This window comes from Monocercomonoides exilis (assembly GCF_001643675.1).
Source record: "Monocercomonoides exilis strain PA203 chromosome Unknown scaffold17-1647472, whole genome shotgun sequence".
NCBI classification, from domain to species: Eukaryota; Preaxostyla; order Oxymonadida; family Polymastigidae; genus Monocercomonoides; species Monocercomonoides exilis.
Window position 1 is genome coordinate 717411 of NW_027150562.1, and position 17268 is coordinate 734678.

At 37.7% G+C, this 17268-nt stretch overlaps 4 protein-coding genes across 4 annotated transcripts; 2 read left to right on the top strand and 2 right to left on the bottom strand.

Moving 5' to 3' along the window:
- Positions 1-41: 41 nt before the first annotated feature.
- MONOS_558 (uncharacterized protein) lies at positions 42-8689 on the bottom strand (the record flags this gene model as incomplete). Its single annotated transcript, XM_067875744.1, has 2 exons — positions 42-8445; positions 8533-8689. The coding sequence occupies 2 exons, from the start codon at positions 8687-8689 to the stop codon at positions 539-541; spliced, it is 8064 nt and encodes a 2687-aa protein (XP_067729213.1). The 3' UTR covers positions 42-538.
- Positions 8690-9605: 916 nt separating this feature from the next.
- MONOS_557 (putative fam18-like protein) lies at positions 9606-10846 on the bottom strand. Its single transcript, XM_067875730.1, has 4 exons — positions 10820-10846; positions 10659-10730; positions 10156-10539; positions 9606-10103 (listed from the first exon to the last, which is right to left on the bottom strand). Exons 2-4 carry the CDS (start codon positions 10723-10725, stop codon positions 9874-9876), a joined length of 681 nt encoding a protein of 226 aa, XP_067729214.1. The 5' UTR covers positions 10726-10730; positions 10820-10846; the 3' UTR covers positions 9606-9873.
- A 4-nt stretch (positions 10847-10850) lies between these two features.
- Positions 10851-12692, top strand: MONOS_556 (putative Glycosyltransferase Family 50 protein). The gene is made up of 7 exons (XM_067875719.1): positions 10851-10950; positions 11010-11121; positions 11191-11478; positions 11571-11739; positions 11815-11900; positions 12033-12294; positions 12408-12692. Exons 1-7 carry the CDS (start codon positions 10863-10865, stop codon positions 12675-12677), a joined length of 1275 nt encoding a protein of 424 aa, XP_067729215.1. The 5' UTR covers positions 10851-10862; the 3' UTR covers positions 12678-12692.
- A 2675-nt stretch (positions 12693-15367) lies between these two features.
- Positions 15368-16156, top strand: MONOS_555 (uncharacterized protein; the record flags this gene model as incomplete). The annotated part of the gene is made up of 2 exons (XM_067875708.1): positions 15368-15670; positions 15731-16156. The coding sequence occupies 2 exons, from the start codon at positions 15368-15370 to the stop codon at positions 16154-16156; spliced, it is 729 nt and encodes a 242-aa protein (XP_067729216.1).
- Between the last annotated feature and the right edge of the window lie 1112 nt (positions 16157-17268).

The window sequence follows — 17268 nt, forward strand, 5'->3', positions numbered from 1 at the left end:
CACAAATCTTTGTAGAATTTTTTTTTAAACAAAACAAATAATAATTTGAAATCATTTTTTTCCAAATAAATAAACTTATATCGATATAGTTCATATGCATACAAAAAAAGATTGCCGAACAAAAAAAGATGGTTATTTCCCTTGGGAAATGCCCTGAAACAGATAAAAAAAAATTAATTTACATTAATAAATGGAAATAATACAAACGTACGAATAAATATAAAAATCAATAGAAATTGTAATTGAAAATATAAATAAATAAAGGTGAAAAAAAAGCATTTTATTTAAATTTTATTTTTTTGAAACTACGATATCAATTTACGGATTTTATAAAAAATTATAGAAAAGAAATTTCTTTCTAGAAAATACATCCACTAAATGTATTACAAAATGGAACAAATTAAAACATTCAAATATAAAACATTATGAAAAATGAAACAACAACAAAAAAATGAGAAAATGTACTTACATAAGAATTAAACAACAATTCACAAAAAAAGGAAACAACTTTCCCATTTTCTCCTCTTCTTCATTAATTTCAGAACTGCAAAGCCAGCAAGCTCAGAACAACTCTTTCCAGCTCGTTAACCACCTCCTCCATCGAAGCTCTTCTGATGCTTTCTCTTTCCCAGCAGTGCGAAAGAATCTTTCTGAGTGAATGTGAAAGCGACGAAACAGTCGAAGAGGGACGTATTCCTTTGATCAGAATGTCGATGATGTCTGCGCTGTTTCCGGTGTTGGAAGAGGAAAATGTAGTCGATGAATTCAATAACATTGAAGAGGAAGAGGAAGAAGAAGAAGATGATGATGAGAATGAAGAAGAACCAGATGTATTATTATTATTATTCAAATGACCGAATGTTGATAGATCCATGCTGTCCCTTGCAACACGCTGCAGATTGGGAGAGCAGTCGAATGGAACAATTTCTGTCATAATCTCCCACACAAGCACACCAAAACTGTACACATCAGCTCCTTTGTTGCTAAGCAGCCTCAATGAAGAATGGATGGATGCGGAAAGAGAAGTGAAGGATGCTGAAGAAGAAGAAGAGGAGGAGGAGGAGGAAGTAGAAGAAGAGGAAGAAGAAGAAGAAGAAGAAAGCTGATTGATAACACTCTCTGCCAATTCAGGGGCAGCCCAACGGAGCCGCTGGAGGTTGAAGTCAGAGTCCTCCTGTGAAAGAGAGGTGATGTCGTGTGAATGTGTTGATTGAAGCGGAGATGAAGACGAAGAGTTTTCTGATGAAGAGTTCGATGAATCGGAGTAATTTGATAGAGAAGATATGGAAGAAGAAGAGGAAGAAGAGGAAGGAGAAGAAGATGATGATGAAAGAATTTCATTGTTTTTGGATGTCAAACCATCATTTTTATGAGAAATCAGCGGGGTGGATGAGGAAGCAGTCGAAGACGATGCATCTGTTGATTCACTGAGTGTTCCTGCAGAAGATGAGCTCTGTTTCTCTTTGCCTTCATTTTCAGCACTTTTGTGGTGCTTCAACTGCAGCCACCATTTTCCTTCTTCGTCAATCAGCACATCTTCTGAGCTGATAATGCCCAATGTAACATTTTTTGAATGCAGCGACGAAACAACCTTTGCAATCTGCCAGCACAACACCTGTTTGTTCTGCTGAGACCACACAAAATGAACCAAAGACACAACATTTGCGAGAGAAGCGCGATCAAAAGGCGATTGCTCATTAGGCTGTGCTGTCAGCAGAGAAGAAGCAGGAGTAGCTGAGAAAGGAGGAGCATACTCAGCTGGATCAATCCAGCCGGCTATTGTCTCTTCGGGATGGATGAAATCAAACAGCGTGAAGAACTTTGTGACTTGCATTTGCTTGAACGGCTCTGCAACTGAGATTGCAGTGACTGTTTTTTTCAGCTTGTGTGCAGAGGAAAGGAAAGGATGCACCACTTGTTGGATCCAACTGGGAGAGAATTTGAATGAAGAAGGAGATTGTTCACTGATTGGATGAGGAAGGATAGCTAAAGGATTGACACTGGTGGAGGAAGAAGAGGAAGAAGAAGAAGAAGAAGAAGAAGAAGAGGAAGAAGAAGAAGATGATGATGATGATGATGAAGATGAAGAAGAAGAATCAACAGAAGCAGTATCTGAGAATGGTGCAATTGATGCCATCACCCAATCTCCCTTTTTGCTCAGCTTTGATTGCACCACTGTCGATACAAGCTCCGTCTCCTTTCCCGTTTTGTCTCCTCTTTTTCTGTCTATTTCCCGCTTCACCTCTGGTTTGTCGCAGCTGATTCTGCTTTTAGCATCATCTGCTCCAATCAGCGCATACTCTTGCTCGTTTTCGCCGAAGCCCTGCTTTCTCTCTTTCTGTGTTTGTGCTTGTGCTTGAGTATAATTCAGTGCCTGGGCACCTCCTATTGCGTATGTGGTGTTATTCACGTACTTCGTTTCAGAGATTTCAGCACCTGCTTTTCTTCTAAATTCGTTTTCGTCTGGGTTGTCTCCTTCTCCTTCTTCTTCATCTTCATTGATATCATCATCGTCTTCACCATCATCGTCATCGTCGTCATCCAGGTCTTCGCTGCTTTCAAGCAGCTTTTCATCATCACTTTCGGATTCATCTCGTTTGTTTTTCATCGTTTTGCGCCTGTCAGACTTCAGCTGCTGCTCCAAAATAGCTTTCACTTTGCTCATTCCAGGCGGGACAAGAACGGCTGTTGAAGGAAGAGTCAGGGGCTTTTGGCGCTTTGGTGCTGGCGAAGAAGAAGAATGAGGGTGAGAAGAAGGCCTTGCAGAAGAAGAAGAAGAAGGCAAAGGAGAGAACAATGCAGAAGAGGCAGAAGAAGTAGAAGATGAGGAGGAAGAAGAAGAAGATGATGAAGATGAAGATGAAGACGAGGAAGAAGAAGAAGACGATGAAGACGATGAAGAGTATATTGAATTGCCGTCAACAAGAGAAGAATTCAAAAGCACCACGGTTGAGTTGGAAACAGAGCCTGATGCAGACTTGTTGTCGTCATTCTGATTTTGGCGGTAATTCTGATAATACAACGAATCAGGTTGATTGAACATGCCATCGGCAGAAGAAGAAGAGGAAGAGGAAGAAGAAGAAGAAGCAAAAGATGAAGAAAGCGGTGAAGGTGCAGCCAAGTTCAATGATGCTGGTGTGGAAAGGCCAGATTGAGATGTTTGCCCGCCTTGTTGTGCTGTCTGACTTGAGAGTGCAGAGTTGCTTGAAGGTGTCAGAACAAACGAGTCAAAAGAAGACTCAGTTGAACAGAAATGAGGAGATGGTGGAGCGATTGGCTGTGGTGGAAAGGCAGTTGGCGACTGGAGCTGTGAGGCAGACGGTGGAACATATTCAGAAGAAGCTGAATACGAAGAATAAGACGAAGAAGAAGGCGATGCTGCGGCTGAGGCAGAGGCAGAGGCAGAAGATGCTTGTGGCGATGTGAACAAAAAGGGAGAGAGGCTTTTTGGAGGAATGCGGCGAGAAAGCGAGTCAGACGGGGTTGAGCCAGCCGATGCAGAAGACAGTTCTGATGGCTGCTGTGTAAATCCCGACTGGTTGCTCACAGATGTGTATGGAGTGAATGACGAGCCCGAAGATGCAGAAAGCAGTGGCTCATCGACGGAAGAGCGGTGCGTTCCAATCGACTTCTCTCTTTTCCTCTTCTGCAGCTGCTGTTGTTGTTCTGACTGTCTCTGAGATCCATTCGAAATGTATGCGATGCCTGCAAAGGATTCGGCACCTGAGCTTTCCAACGTGCTGCTGTTGTTTTTATTACTGCCACTACCACTGCTGCTGCTGCTGCCACTTCTTTTGCTGTTTTTCTTTCTTTCCTTGTCTCCTTCTCGTTTGTGGTGCTTCTTATTGCTTTTATCGTCGTCGCTGTCGTCTTCCAGTGCATAGTCAATCTTTCCGCTCTCGAAGTCGTAGAACTCTTTGTATCGCTTCTGCTTTCTCAGCAGGCGCTGGATGACCACAAAGGAGAAGATGAACGAAAACACCAGCGTCCCAAAGATGCAGCCACACACAATCGCTGCAATGATTCCGGCTGATACAGTCGTCCCTTTGTTTGTGGGTTTTGGGTCATCGGGAACTGGCGGTGGCACATCAGGCCCTACAAGAAGATAAGTCTTTGAAACACACGTGTCGATCTCGAAACCGGATGCTGTGATGAAGAACATGAATGTCTTGTTGAAGTATTCACCGGCAGATGCTGAAGACGGCGAAGAGGAAGAGCGGTTGTCAGATGGTGGGAGCGTGTAGTTCACAGCAGAAAACGGGATGAGCGAGGTGATGTAACTCTCGTTAAATGAGTTCTCCAGCTCAAAGCGCAGTTTTTCAGACGAACGAAACAACGTTGCAGGAGGACAAGCAAAAGAGCAAGAGGGAGAATAAGAGGAAGAAGAGGAAGAAGAAGCAGATGCTGAGGATAAAGAATCATGTGAAGCAGAATTCTCCAGCCACATTTTCTGTTCGTCATTGACAACCTCCATGACCTGCAGGAACATTCCGCACGGATACAGCTCTTTCCCTGTGATAGTCACCATAAAAGAGCCCAGCTCAGCCAGCTTTGTGCTCTGTGCAAAGTCGATGACTGGATTGAAATAAGGCGAGTTAAGCTGCTCTTTCATCTCGCTGGGCACATTCACCGTGCACGACTTCACGTTCTCTTCGAGTGCTTTTGAATCGACGATCCACAAGGAAGACGAAGATGTTGATGAATGTGATGAAGAAACATATGTTTCCTCATCTTCGTTCAGCTTCTCTTTCAGGTCAATCTCAGCACCGCCTCTGCAGTGGATGTTGTTCCTAAACGAAGGATAGAGCTTGTCGTTCGGGTTTGTGTTGAATAGCATCTTCACTTTGTCCAGGCTGAGCGCCCCGCCAAAGACGGTGATTGAAGAGAGGCCAAAGTAGTGCTCGAACTGCGAATTGGAGATTGAAGAGTTGCAGCGATGGAGAGTGATGGGTGAGTCGTCGAGAACGCAACTAGAAACAGAGGCAGAAGAAGAAGCAGAATCAGTAGAAGAAGAAGTAGCAATAGAGGAAGGAAGAGGAGGAAGTAGTTGATGTGGTTGCGGTGAAGAATAAGTCAGAGATTGTTCTTGGTTAAATATGGGATCAGTGATTCGAGTGAACTTCGTGTTTGTAACTGTAACAAAGCAATGGAAAAATGAGGCACATAACCCAAAGTATTCGATGTATTTATCATCCCCACTATCTTCTTCAATACCACTTTCGTATGCTTTCTGATTAGAACAAGAGTTTTTCTTTTCTGTGTTTTTGCCTTTTTCATTTTGGGATGAATATTTTGGGTAGAAATAAATTTCACAATCTGGATTATTATTTTCTTCAATATTCGGCTCATTTTTGAGTTCGGAAGCATACATCTTTGTGTTTTCGCATCCATAAAACGTTGTGTCTTCCAAAATGACTGGTATAAGCACAGTATCGTCAGCGTCTTCAAATTCAGTATTAATTTTCGATTCTTTGTTCATTATATCTTTTTCTTCTTTATTTTCATGTGGTTGCCTTTGATTATTTCCATCCTTCATTAAATTTGCAGCTCTGCTTCTTTCTCCGCCTCTTCTCGAATTAGTCATGTCGTTAAGAGTTAAAACAGATACCACACTTCCAAGTGGATTGGTGTAGATTAAGGAGCCTGTCTGATGGAATATGCAGTCATTAAAAGCGCATCCAGTAATTGTCACAAAAGGTGACTCTTCAGAAAATGGAGAAAGCGAATTGCTTGTTTTTATCTCGGCAGTGTCGACCGCAACATACAAAATGACTGCTCCCTTCTCACCTGTCCGCGAAATGTGAGAAAAATCACATTGTTCAAGAACAATGCGTTTGTCGGATGTATTGATTTTGGTGTTTAAGTTTTCGGTTTGGCGATTTGAATTTTGTTTTTCTTCAGTTTGTGTTCTTTTCCCAATGACAAGAATTAGCGCTGTGCATTTGACAAAAGTGGAATCGCACACATTTATATCTTGGAAGGAAGCATTGGAAAGCAACAGCGAATCTACCATCCCTTTGGAGCAGTTGATGACAGCAGTCAAATCGACACTTTTGATTCCGTTAAATGGCTTAATAAAACAATTTCGGAGTGACAATTTACCGGAGTTGTGGTTGAATGTGATGAAGCAAATCACTTCATTCACCTGAGGCCATCGCGGAGCAGAAAGATAGAAGTCAAATAGTTCTGCCTTGAAACCACCATTCTCGCCGATTTCGATGAAACACTGGTGAAATGTGTCACTGTCAATTGTGTTGCCAAACTTCACAATTGAACCGTTAGAAATCTTAGAAGCCAATTTTATTTGCTTTGAGTCAATATCAATCGGCTTTTCATCCAGCTCAAGTGCATTGACACTCAGAGTCACTTCTTTTCCTGTTGAAAATGAAGAATCGTATTTGATGGAATCGATGGCAAAGCGGATCGTCTTGCAAGGAATAAACTGCGACCCACAAAACACTGTGTCTTGAGCCTCTCCGCCTAATGGATTAATCACATACTCCGTTAATGATGTTGGGAGAAGTTTAGATGAAAAATCAGAATTTGATTGATGATCATGTCGCCCGTTCAATAAGATAGAAGGAGGGGAATCAGCAACTGTGACGCGTGGTAGATTACTATGCGAACGCGAATAGACAACAATATCAGTTTTCTTTGAAAGGCGAGAAGCGCAAAGATAGTTTGGGAAGTATATGTCTTTTCCAAGCGCTGCAGCAGAAGAGGCATTATCAAGCACAGAGAGTGTGGAATCGCTCAATGACTGAATTGATGATATCGCATCTTCTGAGTTGGCATCAAAGAAACAGTATCTCAATTTCAGTCCAAGGTCATCGTCTGTTTCGCTTTGAGGAATCCAATTCCAGTATATCGCAGAACCGGAATCCTTGTTGCTACTGTGCGCTCCATAGAAAGCAGTTAAAATGAAACTAGATGATGTTTTACTTTCATCGCAGTAGAGAATGCAACCTCTTCCAGTTACAATCTTTTCGACCTCGTTGGAATATGCAATTTTGATATCTCTCAAAACACATCGAAGAATATCAACATCACTTCCTGAGCAGAGCATAATTACTCCTCCATCTCCGTAGCATTCAACGTTTGATATTTCGCAGTCACTCAGCGTCAGTGATGAGGATGATTGAAGCAAAAAACAACCACCGCAGCCAAGAAAAGAGCTGTCTGCATTTGGTACATTTGCAACAGACAAACGAGTGACTTCAGCAGGTTCTTTCTGGCTTTTCCTTATTGCAACTTTCGATATCTTCACATTCGAAAAATCAGCGACAGAGCCTCCGTTAAGGCTCATAACACCTCCTGCAGACAATGAAAGCGTTATGTCTCCGCAATTACCGTCGCTAAGTGATATGGTGCAATCATCTTCTGCAGTTATGCATCCTCCCAGCAGAGGAGACGATTTCGATCCTCCGGAAGAGGTAGATCCCTTGAATGAGCAGGAGTCTTTCAGAACAAGATGGCTTTTTTTGTCAGCGTAAATAACTCCGCCACCTGTGCCATCATTCGAATTACTGTTAACAAAACTTACATTGCTAAATGTTGCTGAACTTTGAATCAACAAGAAGGCTCCTCCATCTCCGTTTGCATTGCATGCGCAATTAATGAATGATGTTGTTTCAACAGACAACTCGATGCCCTTTCCGTAAAGCGCTCCGCAATTTCCATTGGATTTGTCATTTGCAAAGTTACAATGCTCAATGTGAACTTTTATTAGAGAAGACTCTTCAGCTGATTCAGATGAAGCTTGAAAAGGAAGATCGTTGGTAATATAGCACCCACCACAAACCTGTGACGCGTATCCATTAGAGAATTCGCTTCCAGAGATATACACAGCGAAATGATTCGGAGAAGATTGAATGTCTGACAGTCCATTATTTTCCGATTTGCTGCTTGATGCTGAAGTGATGTGGATCGCAAATGTAGCTCCGTATCCATCAACGTTTTTATTGGTCCCTGAGCATTTACATCCTTTGAATATGCTTTCTTCAATCATTATGAAGGAAGTCCGCTCATCGTCGTCGGAAAACTCATTCTTTTTCAATTTTGTTTGATGTTTTTCTGTGTTTTCGTTTGCTGCCGTTCCCGTTTTTAGGTGAATGAAGAAAGCTCCAGTTTCCTGAGCTTCTGGATGGTCTACAGTGATATTATTTAAAGACAAAACTGATCCTTTCTTTGCTCCAGCAGTCATCCCTTCGGCCGAAGCCTCTAAATATAAGCAAGATCCAATTCGAGATTGCTTCGAGTATTGAAGTTGAGAATCAAAAATCTCAACTGCTGGCTGTGTTTTAGGTGGCTTGGAAAATATGACGCAAAGAGATGCTCCCCTTCTTTGAGACTGCCCTTCTGAAAGATATGAATGACTTATCAATAACTGCCCACAAGGTGCAGAAAAATATACATCACCTCCATCACCTTCTGCATTATTGCGCACTTGATTTTGTGAAAAATTACAATATGAAAAGTTTAGTAATGTATCTTGTGCATTGTTTACATAAATAGCACCTCCTGAGTATGTACCTGCGCAATGTTGAAAAGAGCAACTTTCAAACGAGGCCTCTGTTTTAGTAATAACCGTCCTAGAAGTATAGTTTTTATTCTTCTCAGTGTTGCTGTACAGTTTCTGCTTAAATGCTTCAAAATAATATGTTTCTAATTCGCTTTTACTGTTTTTCATGTTTACTGAATGCATGAACGAACAATTTGAGCATGAAAACTTAGTTTTCTCTGATAAATGGCACGTAACTCCTGATTGAATCGGAGAGATGCATCTTGAGAAAGTGCACATCAACAGTTCTGTTGTAGAAAATTGTGTCGATAATTTAAAATATTCTTCTTTCTCCAATATAGAACAATCAAAATTGTAATTGCTTGTAAATAAATTGTGCTTTTTTCCAACACAAGAGCAGGACATATTCATAAAATTGCATGAGATTATTTGAGTATGTTTTGTTTGTGGATTGTCAAAAAATGGAATTTGTTCACACGAATATAAGCAACTGAACGATGAGTTCGATAAAATACAATTGCATTCTTTTGTGAATGGTGAAATCAAAGCATAGTGCGAGTTCAAAGGAGAGAAGAATGTCTCCACTGTTATGTTATTCAAGATGATGGATCCACCAATTGCAGAGCAAAGCCCTAAATTGCAAGAGTATTTGGAGAAAGTGATTGAGTGAAGATCCAGTTCACTTTCCGTATTCAAGCAAAAATAATGCAGCGCATTTGCACCATAAAAAATTAATTTATTTGCATAAAGTGATGAATTAGTTAGTAGAAGTTGTCGTCTTGAATTTTGAAGAAATGTAATTAACGTCATTTCTTGTCTTTGAAGTTTTAAATCAAAGTCACAACTTTCGCAAATGCACGTAAATATACATATATAAATGTTAATAATAAAAATAGAACATGTAAGTTTATTCAAAATGAATAAATGCTTTCTCATTCAAAGATTTGATCATTAAATGCCATTACATTTTATACAGAACAACAATAAGAGAAATTATTTGGAAAAAGAAAATAAAATTAATTAAAATAACAAATACAGGTTTATTATTGATGTATCGCAAATAATATTTAAAAAAATGAAATCATTATGAATTTTTTTGTATTTTTTTATCAATTTTAACAAAAGATTAATTCCTTTCAATTTCTACAAAAAAATAAAATAAGATAAGATAAAATAAAAATAAATAATTGAGTGAATATATTCTCCTTGTAATGTAAACGCATTATCGAAAATGTTCTTTTATTTTTTTTTCAATGAAAATATCAAATAAATGAAATGAGCTGAAGGACAAATGATGAAATGAAAATTAAAAAAATAATCCCTTTTGATGAAGATATTGAAGATGAACTGTTTTAAGCCTGTGATAGTTCAGAGGAAGATAAAGATTGTTGTTGAGTCGGAGTTTGATTTGAAGTCTGTAGTTCAGAAGTGCCTTGAGACATCAATGAGAATGGAAATGAAAGCGAATTGTTCGATGATTGTCCAGCTTCTGGAGAAATTCCCATCTGCTGATTCAGGGCATTTGTTGCGGCAGTCACAGTTGCTTGCGTCACAAGCTTTTTGAACGCTTGTCTTGGATCCTCTGATAAATGAAAATATTTTTAAAAAAAATGAAAAATAGTGAATGAGCAAACGCCTTGAACACTTTATGTAACCTAAAAGGTTTGTGCCAGCAAGCATTATCCCAGCAATGTCAATTAACAACCATCCAAAGTTTAACTTGATAATGGCAACTAAAGCAAGAATACTCCAGACAGCAGGATAAACCCACAATGTTCCCCAAAAGAGAGTTGTTGAGAATTTAGGAACAAGCGAACGATCTCTTATTGTTTCAAAACGCCAAACACTTTGCCCATCTTCAAGAATGTCATTCCACCAACGATATCCAACAAGCATTCTCCCGCTGATATTTTTCACCATCCAAAAGTCACAAGCTAGCAGTAAAATTATTATGACAAAAGCTGTCACAAAGCCAAAATTTAGTATCCCAGCCAGTATGTAAAGAACAATTGCCAATCCTTTTATGATTGAAATGATCATTAGATTTGAAAATGCATAAGAAAAAACAATAAGATATAATCAAAGAAATAAATATAGCGCAGTGTGAAATTTTCCGATAATGAAAATGACTTCGAACCTTTGAATGCAAATGTTAATGCCCAAACAATTGGATGGTGTTGTTGAACAAGAGGTGTAAAGTCCATGTTAGCTGGAAAATAAAAAGGAATAATACAATTCAAAAAATGATAATTGTTAATTTTCAGAATAAGAAATAATCGGTAAATGTCAAAATCATACAAATATGTTTATCACTCTTTTGTATATGGGCAAGATCATAAAAATGAAAGTGAAATTCTCCCATTTAATGTTGGGGGGACTAGCCATAAGGCTGCTCCTAATCGCCTACGGAACTTGGCATGATGCGCACAGTATGAATTTTTAAATGTTAGTTGTAATTTAAAAAAATGTTCACATTTTGCGATTTTAGTGGATTTGAAATACACTGATATTGATTACACTGTTCTAACCGAGGGAGCAAAATATGTAGCTGAAGGCCAATCACCTTTTTATAGATCAACATATCGATATTCTCCTCTTTAGTACGCTGTTTTGAATTGTTTATAAAAATTAAACATTTTTATTTTGACAAATATACCACAATAAAAAAGTGCTTACCTTGTTCTACCTAATTTATATGTGCATGAGGCTTTTGGTAAATTAGTGTTTTGCGCTTTTGATCTTCTGTGCGGATTTCTAATCTACAGAATTTTAAAAGATGATTTGCTTGAACTTCATTTGGATATGAAAAAAGTTCTTATTTACACCTCCACCTGGATTTTTAATCCAATTGTGATAAACATTTCAACACGTGGGAGCTCAGAATCTATTGTTGTTCTTTGCGTTCTTTTAACTCTCTATTTCTTTCTTCAACGAAAGCTCGTTCTTTCTGGCATATTGTTTGAAACCTCTTTTTTTTATCCTTTTCAAAAGGAATTTTCATTAATTTTCTTTAAATAAATATTAAAAAATTTTTTTATTTTCAATAAAGCTATGGACTTGCTGTTCATGTGAAAATATATCCAGTGTTGTTCACACTTCCATTTGTGCTCCGATTGGATAATGAATGGGTTGAGCGGGGTTTAAATAAAAAGAATGCTGCAAAGGCAAAGAAGCCAAAGGAACAAAAAAGACGAGGATTGTTCGGATGGATTGGATGGGTTTGGTTTTTTTCTTTTTTTTTTTCTTTTTCTTTTTAATGAAATTTGATATTTGCTTAAACAATAAACTTTCAGTTCTTCCACATTATGAAATATAGAATTCTTTTTGGATGTGTTGCGTTGTCAGTGTTTATCGCTATTTCTGGACTGTTTTTCTACATGTTTGTGAAAATCTCATAAATATTTAACTGTTCATTGTTGGCTTCAAATAACAATTTTAAATAAAACATTATTGAATTATTCACTCCGTTCTTATCAATTCTCTTTTCTCTTATTCGTTATTGTCTTTGCAGGTATGGCTTCCAATGCCTGTTTGAGCAGTTCCTTTATCACGCCACGCGAACGGACGTGCGCCACAACTTCTCTCTCTTCTGGTACTATTTGTATCTGCGAGACAGCATGGATACTGTCAGCCCAATTGCAAGTGTTGGATTCTTCCTTCCTCAGCTCATTCTGTGGCTCTTCCTTTCAATTGCACTTTACAAGGAGCTTCCCTTGTGTCTTTTCGCAAATACACTCTGCTTTGTCATGCTGAATAAAGTCTGCACTGTTCAGGTTTGTATTTTAAGTTGTAAATCCTGTTAAAGTTTTGTTTTTTTTGATGTATTTTTCAATAACTATGAAATATGTTTCTATTTTCTAAAAACATATTTTGTTCTATTTTTTAGTATTTTGTCTGGTGGTTTAGTCTTCTTCCACTTGCCTTGCCATTTGCGCCTTCTGTCACGATGTTTTCATTTGGTGCAATTATTTTCGCATGGCTTCTTATTCAGGTTCTGTGGATTAGGCTTTCATATCAAATTGAGTTTTTGGGCAGAGCTGATTTCTTCACTATGTTCTTATCATGTATTCTATTTTTCCTTTCAAATTTAGTTATTTTGTGTCTCTTCTTGTACAAGCCAAAATCACTTCAAAAGAAAAACGCTAAAACTGAATAATAATCTTGGAAAAAACGTATACTTTTTTTAACATTCAGTTATTTAAAAGTATATTTCCTATTGGTGCTGAAGATTGTATCTGTGAATCAAATCTCATATTTGTTAGAAATTTGAAGTTTGACATGGATTTAATTTGTATATATTTGTAAATTTATTTTTCTTGCGAAGTTCTCATTATTATTCAAATATTTTTGTTTGTTTCTTATTGAAATAGATCTATTGGAATAAATAAACAGTACTATTTGCTTTTCATTTTTGATGCAATATTTAAACAATTTCAGGATATTTCACTTCAAAACACAAACAGTGAAATTTTGTTTTAATCACATCGTATGATATCAACATAGTTCATAGTCACGTTTATCTGTGCACTGTTAATATTACTCATTTTTCCATTCATTTTGAATCGCATATAACCGCAGGGTCAACTATTAATTACCACATTTAATGCTTTTTGAATGCTTTTTTTAATGAAAAATCAGCATTCTGTCAAATTTTTTAAAATAGGTATGATTCTTTTTGAAAAACCGCAAATGTTAATTTCTTCAAATGATATAAAATTTCACATCTTGATCAAAATTTTTTTCACATACATTAAACTTCACCAATATGAAATCTTTCACTTGATACTGCTTTTTCAAATATTCTTGTGTTGATTCGTGAGTGGGAACAGAAATTAGACAAGATATGGGGCAAAATATTTCACTTCAGGCATTTTCATAGAAAAATTATGAATCGAAGATGAACTTTTTGTGATCAAAAAATTTGAAAAAAATTGGTTTATTTTTTGAAATACATGTGATGTCACACAACATAATGTTATTATATCAATGATGTTTGCTCAAAAAAATGAAAATCAAATTTATTTGAAATCCGGTTGAGTTTCAAAATGTTATATGTGAAACAATATTTTCATGCTTTGTGCATAAAAAGATTGAAAGCCCATATTAACCCCCGTATGAGTGATTAATTTTCAAAACATACACCATTTATTATTCAAATTTGGCAAGCTTCTAATTCGAAATCAATAAAAATCAGTATTTATTACAAAAAATATTTTTTGATATAATATGATCACTGGCTGAGTGTCAGAAAGTGATTAAAATGTTTTGTTTTTTCATTGTTAATAAAAAGGATGAGAAATTGAACCCCGATTTTTATTATTTGTGAATAAACATGAACTTTTTTTGATATGGCTAAATTTTTTTGAAAAGTGACATCAGATCAAAAAATCGACCCATGTTAATTAATTAATTTTTATTCCGTTTCCATAATATCAATGAAAATATCAATCTTTCACAGTTATGTTTGTTGGTTCATAACAAACCTTTCAACAAGATAATACATAAAGGATCAAAAAATTATATATCCAATTATTTGATCAAAATTAAAATTTCAGTTTTTTTATATGAAAAAGGATTTTGCTTGATTGGACTTTTTTGCAATTGTTGATACATGAAATGTTCATGGCATGTTTCGATTATTTTTTTAAAAATTTTAATGATTATAAGAATTATTGTGTTTTTTAAAATCGGAATATTTCATTGCTCATAATGAACATCAATGTTTGATGGAAGCAAATACAACTCGTACAAGTTCAAAAAAACAAAAAATTATCATAATTGATGGTTTGTAATTTGTTTGTTCATTTATGTCAAATTAATTTTTGGTTTTTTTAAATTAACTTTTTTGTTGCAATATATTTAATAATAAAAACATCTTTCTATAACCTATCATAGCGATCACAGAATTATCAGAGTGATAATATTTCTGTGTTGCCAACTGCAATGTTGAATATGACTAACCTTACGATACAAAATCTTCAACAAGAAGGAACAAACTGATCGAGAATATCAAAGAATACAAGTGGAAAAAGCTGAGAGAAAAATAAAGCTAAAAAACATGTTGTAGTTAAGTGGAATTAATTCGAAGAAGTTTTCCAGAATACAACAGAAAATGTGCAGCACAACAAGCGTGAGCATCTGCTTGTCTGAACCCCCGTACTCTGCATTCTTCCTTTTTGACGCCTTCATCCGGCGCTACCCTGTAATCTTCGCAACATCCACAAATGTCCGGATTGAGCGTCTCGACTTCCTCTTCGACCCTTCTTTTTCGCACACGGGCATTGCTGTTGTTCGTTGCGTTGATGAACACATCTCGGTCTCCTTTGTTCAATTTTCTCCTCTGTAGCTTCACCACACGCCTTGCCTGCGGCACACACAGTACTCCTCAACTCCTCCCGGCTCGCAATCTGAAGTATCCTCTAGCAACGAAGCAGATAAACATGTTCAGCCACGGGCATAGCAAGTCATCGATGTGAATATGAGCAATGAAACCGATATATCGCTTGCAATGTGCGTGTACGATGGAATACCTACAGCATGGGCTGCGAGTGCAAATGGAAACAGAAACGACGCAAACAGCATCATATCGTCCATCTTTGCAACACAACAACATCCATAAGATATCTTGCCGTGGCAAACGCCTTTGATGAGGCATTGTGTGTCTCATGAGGTGCTGACCGCATCGAAGATGCAAAGTTTGTGGGCAACAGCTCCTCCGGTCAAAACATTTCTTTTGAATGCAGCTAAGTGGATGCCCGCAGGGATATCGCCTACACTAATTGAGAATCGCTGACACTGGCAAGCTTGAAAGAGGAAGACAGTGCGAAAGTCAACACCTCCCTGTGGATGCTGGACAGTAAATACACGATTGCGGGCAAACCTCACAAGAAACAATCTCCCTTCTTCATCCCAACACTCTATTCTGCCCAAGATGTGAATGATGAAACAAAGAGCGAGTTCGCAATCAGATTCCAGGGGGAGCTTCTTTTGCACTGCAATCTGTCGTTCCTGCTGGCAACAACCATCGGAACTGAGGCCTTGCTGCATCGGTTCGAGTTAGAAGCGAAAGGGCTTGTCTCGGAAAAGGAAGCCTTTGGGAAAATGCAAGGGAGCATTTTTCGAGAGGCGCCAGCGGAGGCAGATGTGACTGTGTGCCTGCTCTTTGGAAATTAAAATGCTCTTTCTTCGACAAATTCATTTATTCTGAAGAACAAAAGTGAGCCCAAAGCTAATGGAGATGATAAAGTTGTCGAGGGAGGAAAAGAAGTGAAGTCTTATTGGTTGTTGATTGTGATCATTATGGCATTTATTCTTCTTATCATTCTTGTTATTGCTGTTGTTCTGGCTGTTCGGTGGAGAAAGGTCAAGAATGAAGCAAAAGATCTGAGAGAGATAGTGAATGATACAGTGAAGAAGGATCCGAAACTGATTGAGATGGTGACGATGGAGATGTCACCCGAGGAGCAGTGGAGAAGAGCAGAGAGAGAGGCAGAGAAGAAGAATGATGAGAGAATGAAAAAGAGAATATATGATACGAATATGCAGCATTCTGAATCATCTGAGCATCTTCTATCTGAAAGCGGATCCACAGAATACATTCTTGGAAAAGATTCAGACAAGATTCCAAAATGTTAAGCGAAAAAACAGAAAGAAGAAGAAGTTGAAGAATTAAGTCTGAGCAAAGTTATCAGAAAAGTGGCTTCAAATCGTTTGCATGAATATGAGTTATATAAAGACGAGAAGGAAATAAATGATATTTCGAGGATTCAATTTGGTCGAATTGGTTATTTCAAGTAAGCACTCTGTATCACGCGGACAATTATTATTGTCATCGTCACCAGATATTTCAGTCAGCTCCAATTCCCACTCTCGCAAATCAGCCTCAAAAACATCAAATGCATCGATTCCACATTCAGAATCTGGCTTTTCCTTTTCCCTTCATCATCTCTCTCTTTCTTTCTCTTCTCCATCAACTCTTTCCGTTCTTATCTTCCATCATCAACGTCGAACAAAGAAAACGACATCTTGCCAACAACTTAATCTTTTTCAGAGCGTGCAACATTCAAACTGGAAAAGATGAGAATGAAGAAGAAAAAGAAAAAATAAATGCAGATGATGAAATTGAACAGAAGCTTAAGCAAAATCCAGGCACAAAGACATAATAATACGATGTTACGCACCATATAGAAATAACAGAAGTTAGTGAAGAGAAAATTATCCTCAAATTTCTCTGCTACCAGCACGCATTCAGTTGTTTATTAAAAGCATATTTATGTGAACCTGCCAAGCAGAAGTGTAAAATCGAAGCAATATGGAAGCAGAAAGCGATTGGGCGAGTGATGTTGAATTAGCTGCTCAGCATGCTAATATATCTCATGCACTCCAAACTGCAACCGCATGCAATTCTTATACTGGCACTGCATTGTGCTTGTCGCTCTCACTCCACCTACTGCTGGCTACCCTGCACTACTAGCTCCTCAATTATTACTGAAGGAAACATGAGCACACTTTTCGAAAGTGGAACAATAAAAAGAGGTGTGCGAAGTTGGTGAGGAGGATAGAGGCGATGACATGGATGGAGTGGAAGATGAAGAATGAAAAAATGATAACTAACTTGAGCATAGTCTCAAGCTTTAACAAAAGCTGAAAAATCCCTCTTGCAAGCTGCAATGCACACAACATCAGCTGTGTTCAGTGTAGACACTGAAGAAAATGTCATTCAATCTCACTTAACGTGATTTTGTTAA

Coding starts and splice junctions, on each gene's coding strand:
- MONOS_557 (XM_067875730.1), bottom strand. CDS start 10,725: ATGGACTTTACACCTCTTGTTCAACAACACCATCCAATTGTTTGGGCA. Junction 10,540..10,658: donor ATTAACATTTGCATTCAAAG/GTTCGAAGTCAT, acceptor CAATCATAAAAG/GATTGGCAATTGTTCTTTAC. Junction 10,104..10,155: donor TTACATAAAGTGTTCAAGGC/GTTTGCTCATTC, acceptor TTCATTTATCAG/AGGATCCAAGACAAGCGTTC.
- MONOS_556 (XM_067875719.1), top strand. CDS start 10,863: ATGAAAGTGAAATTCTCCCATTTAATGTTGGGGGGACTAGCCATAAGG. Junction 11,122..11,190: donor TATCGATATTCTCCTCTTTA/GTACGCTGTTTT, acceptor ACAATAAAAAAG/TGCTTACCTTGTTCTACCTA. Junction 11,740..11,814: donor TGTTCGGATGGATTGGATGG/GTTTGGTTTTTT, acceptor ATAAACTTTCAG/TTCTTCCACATTATGAAATA.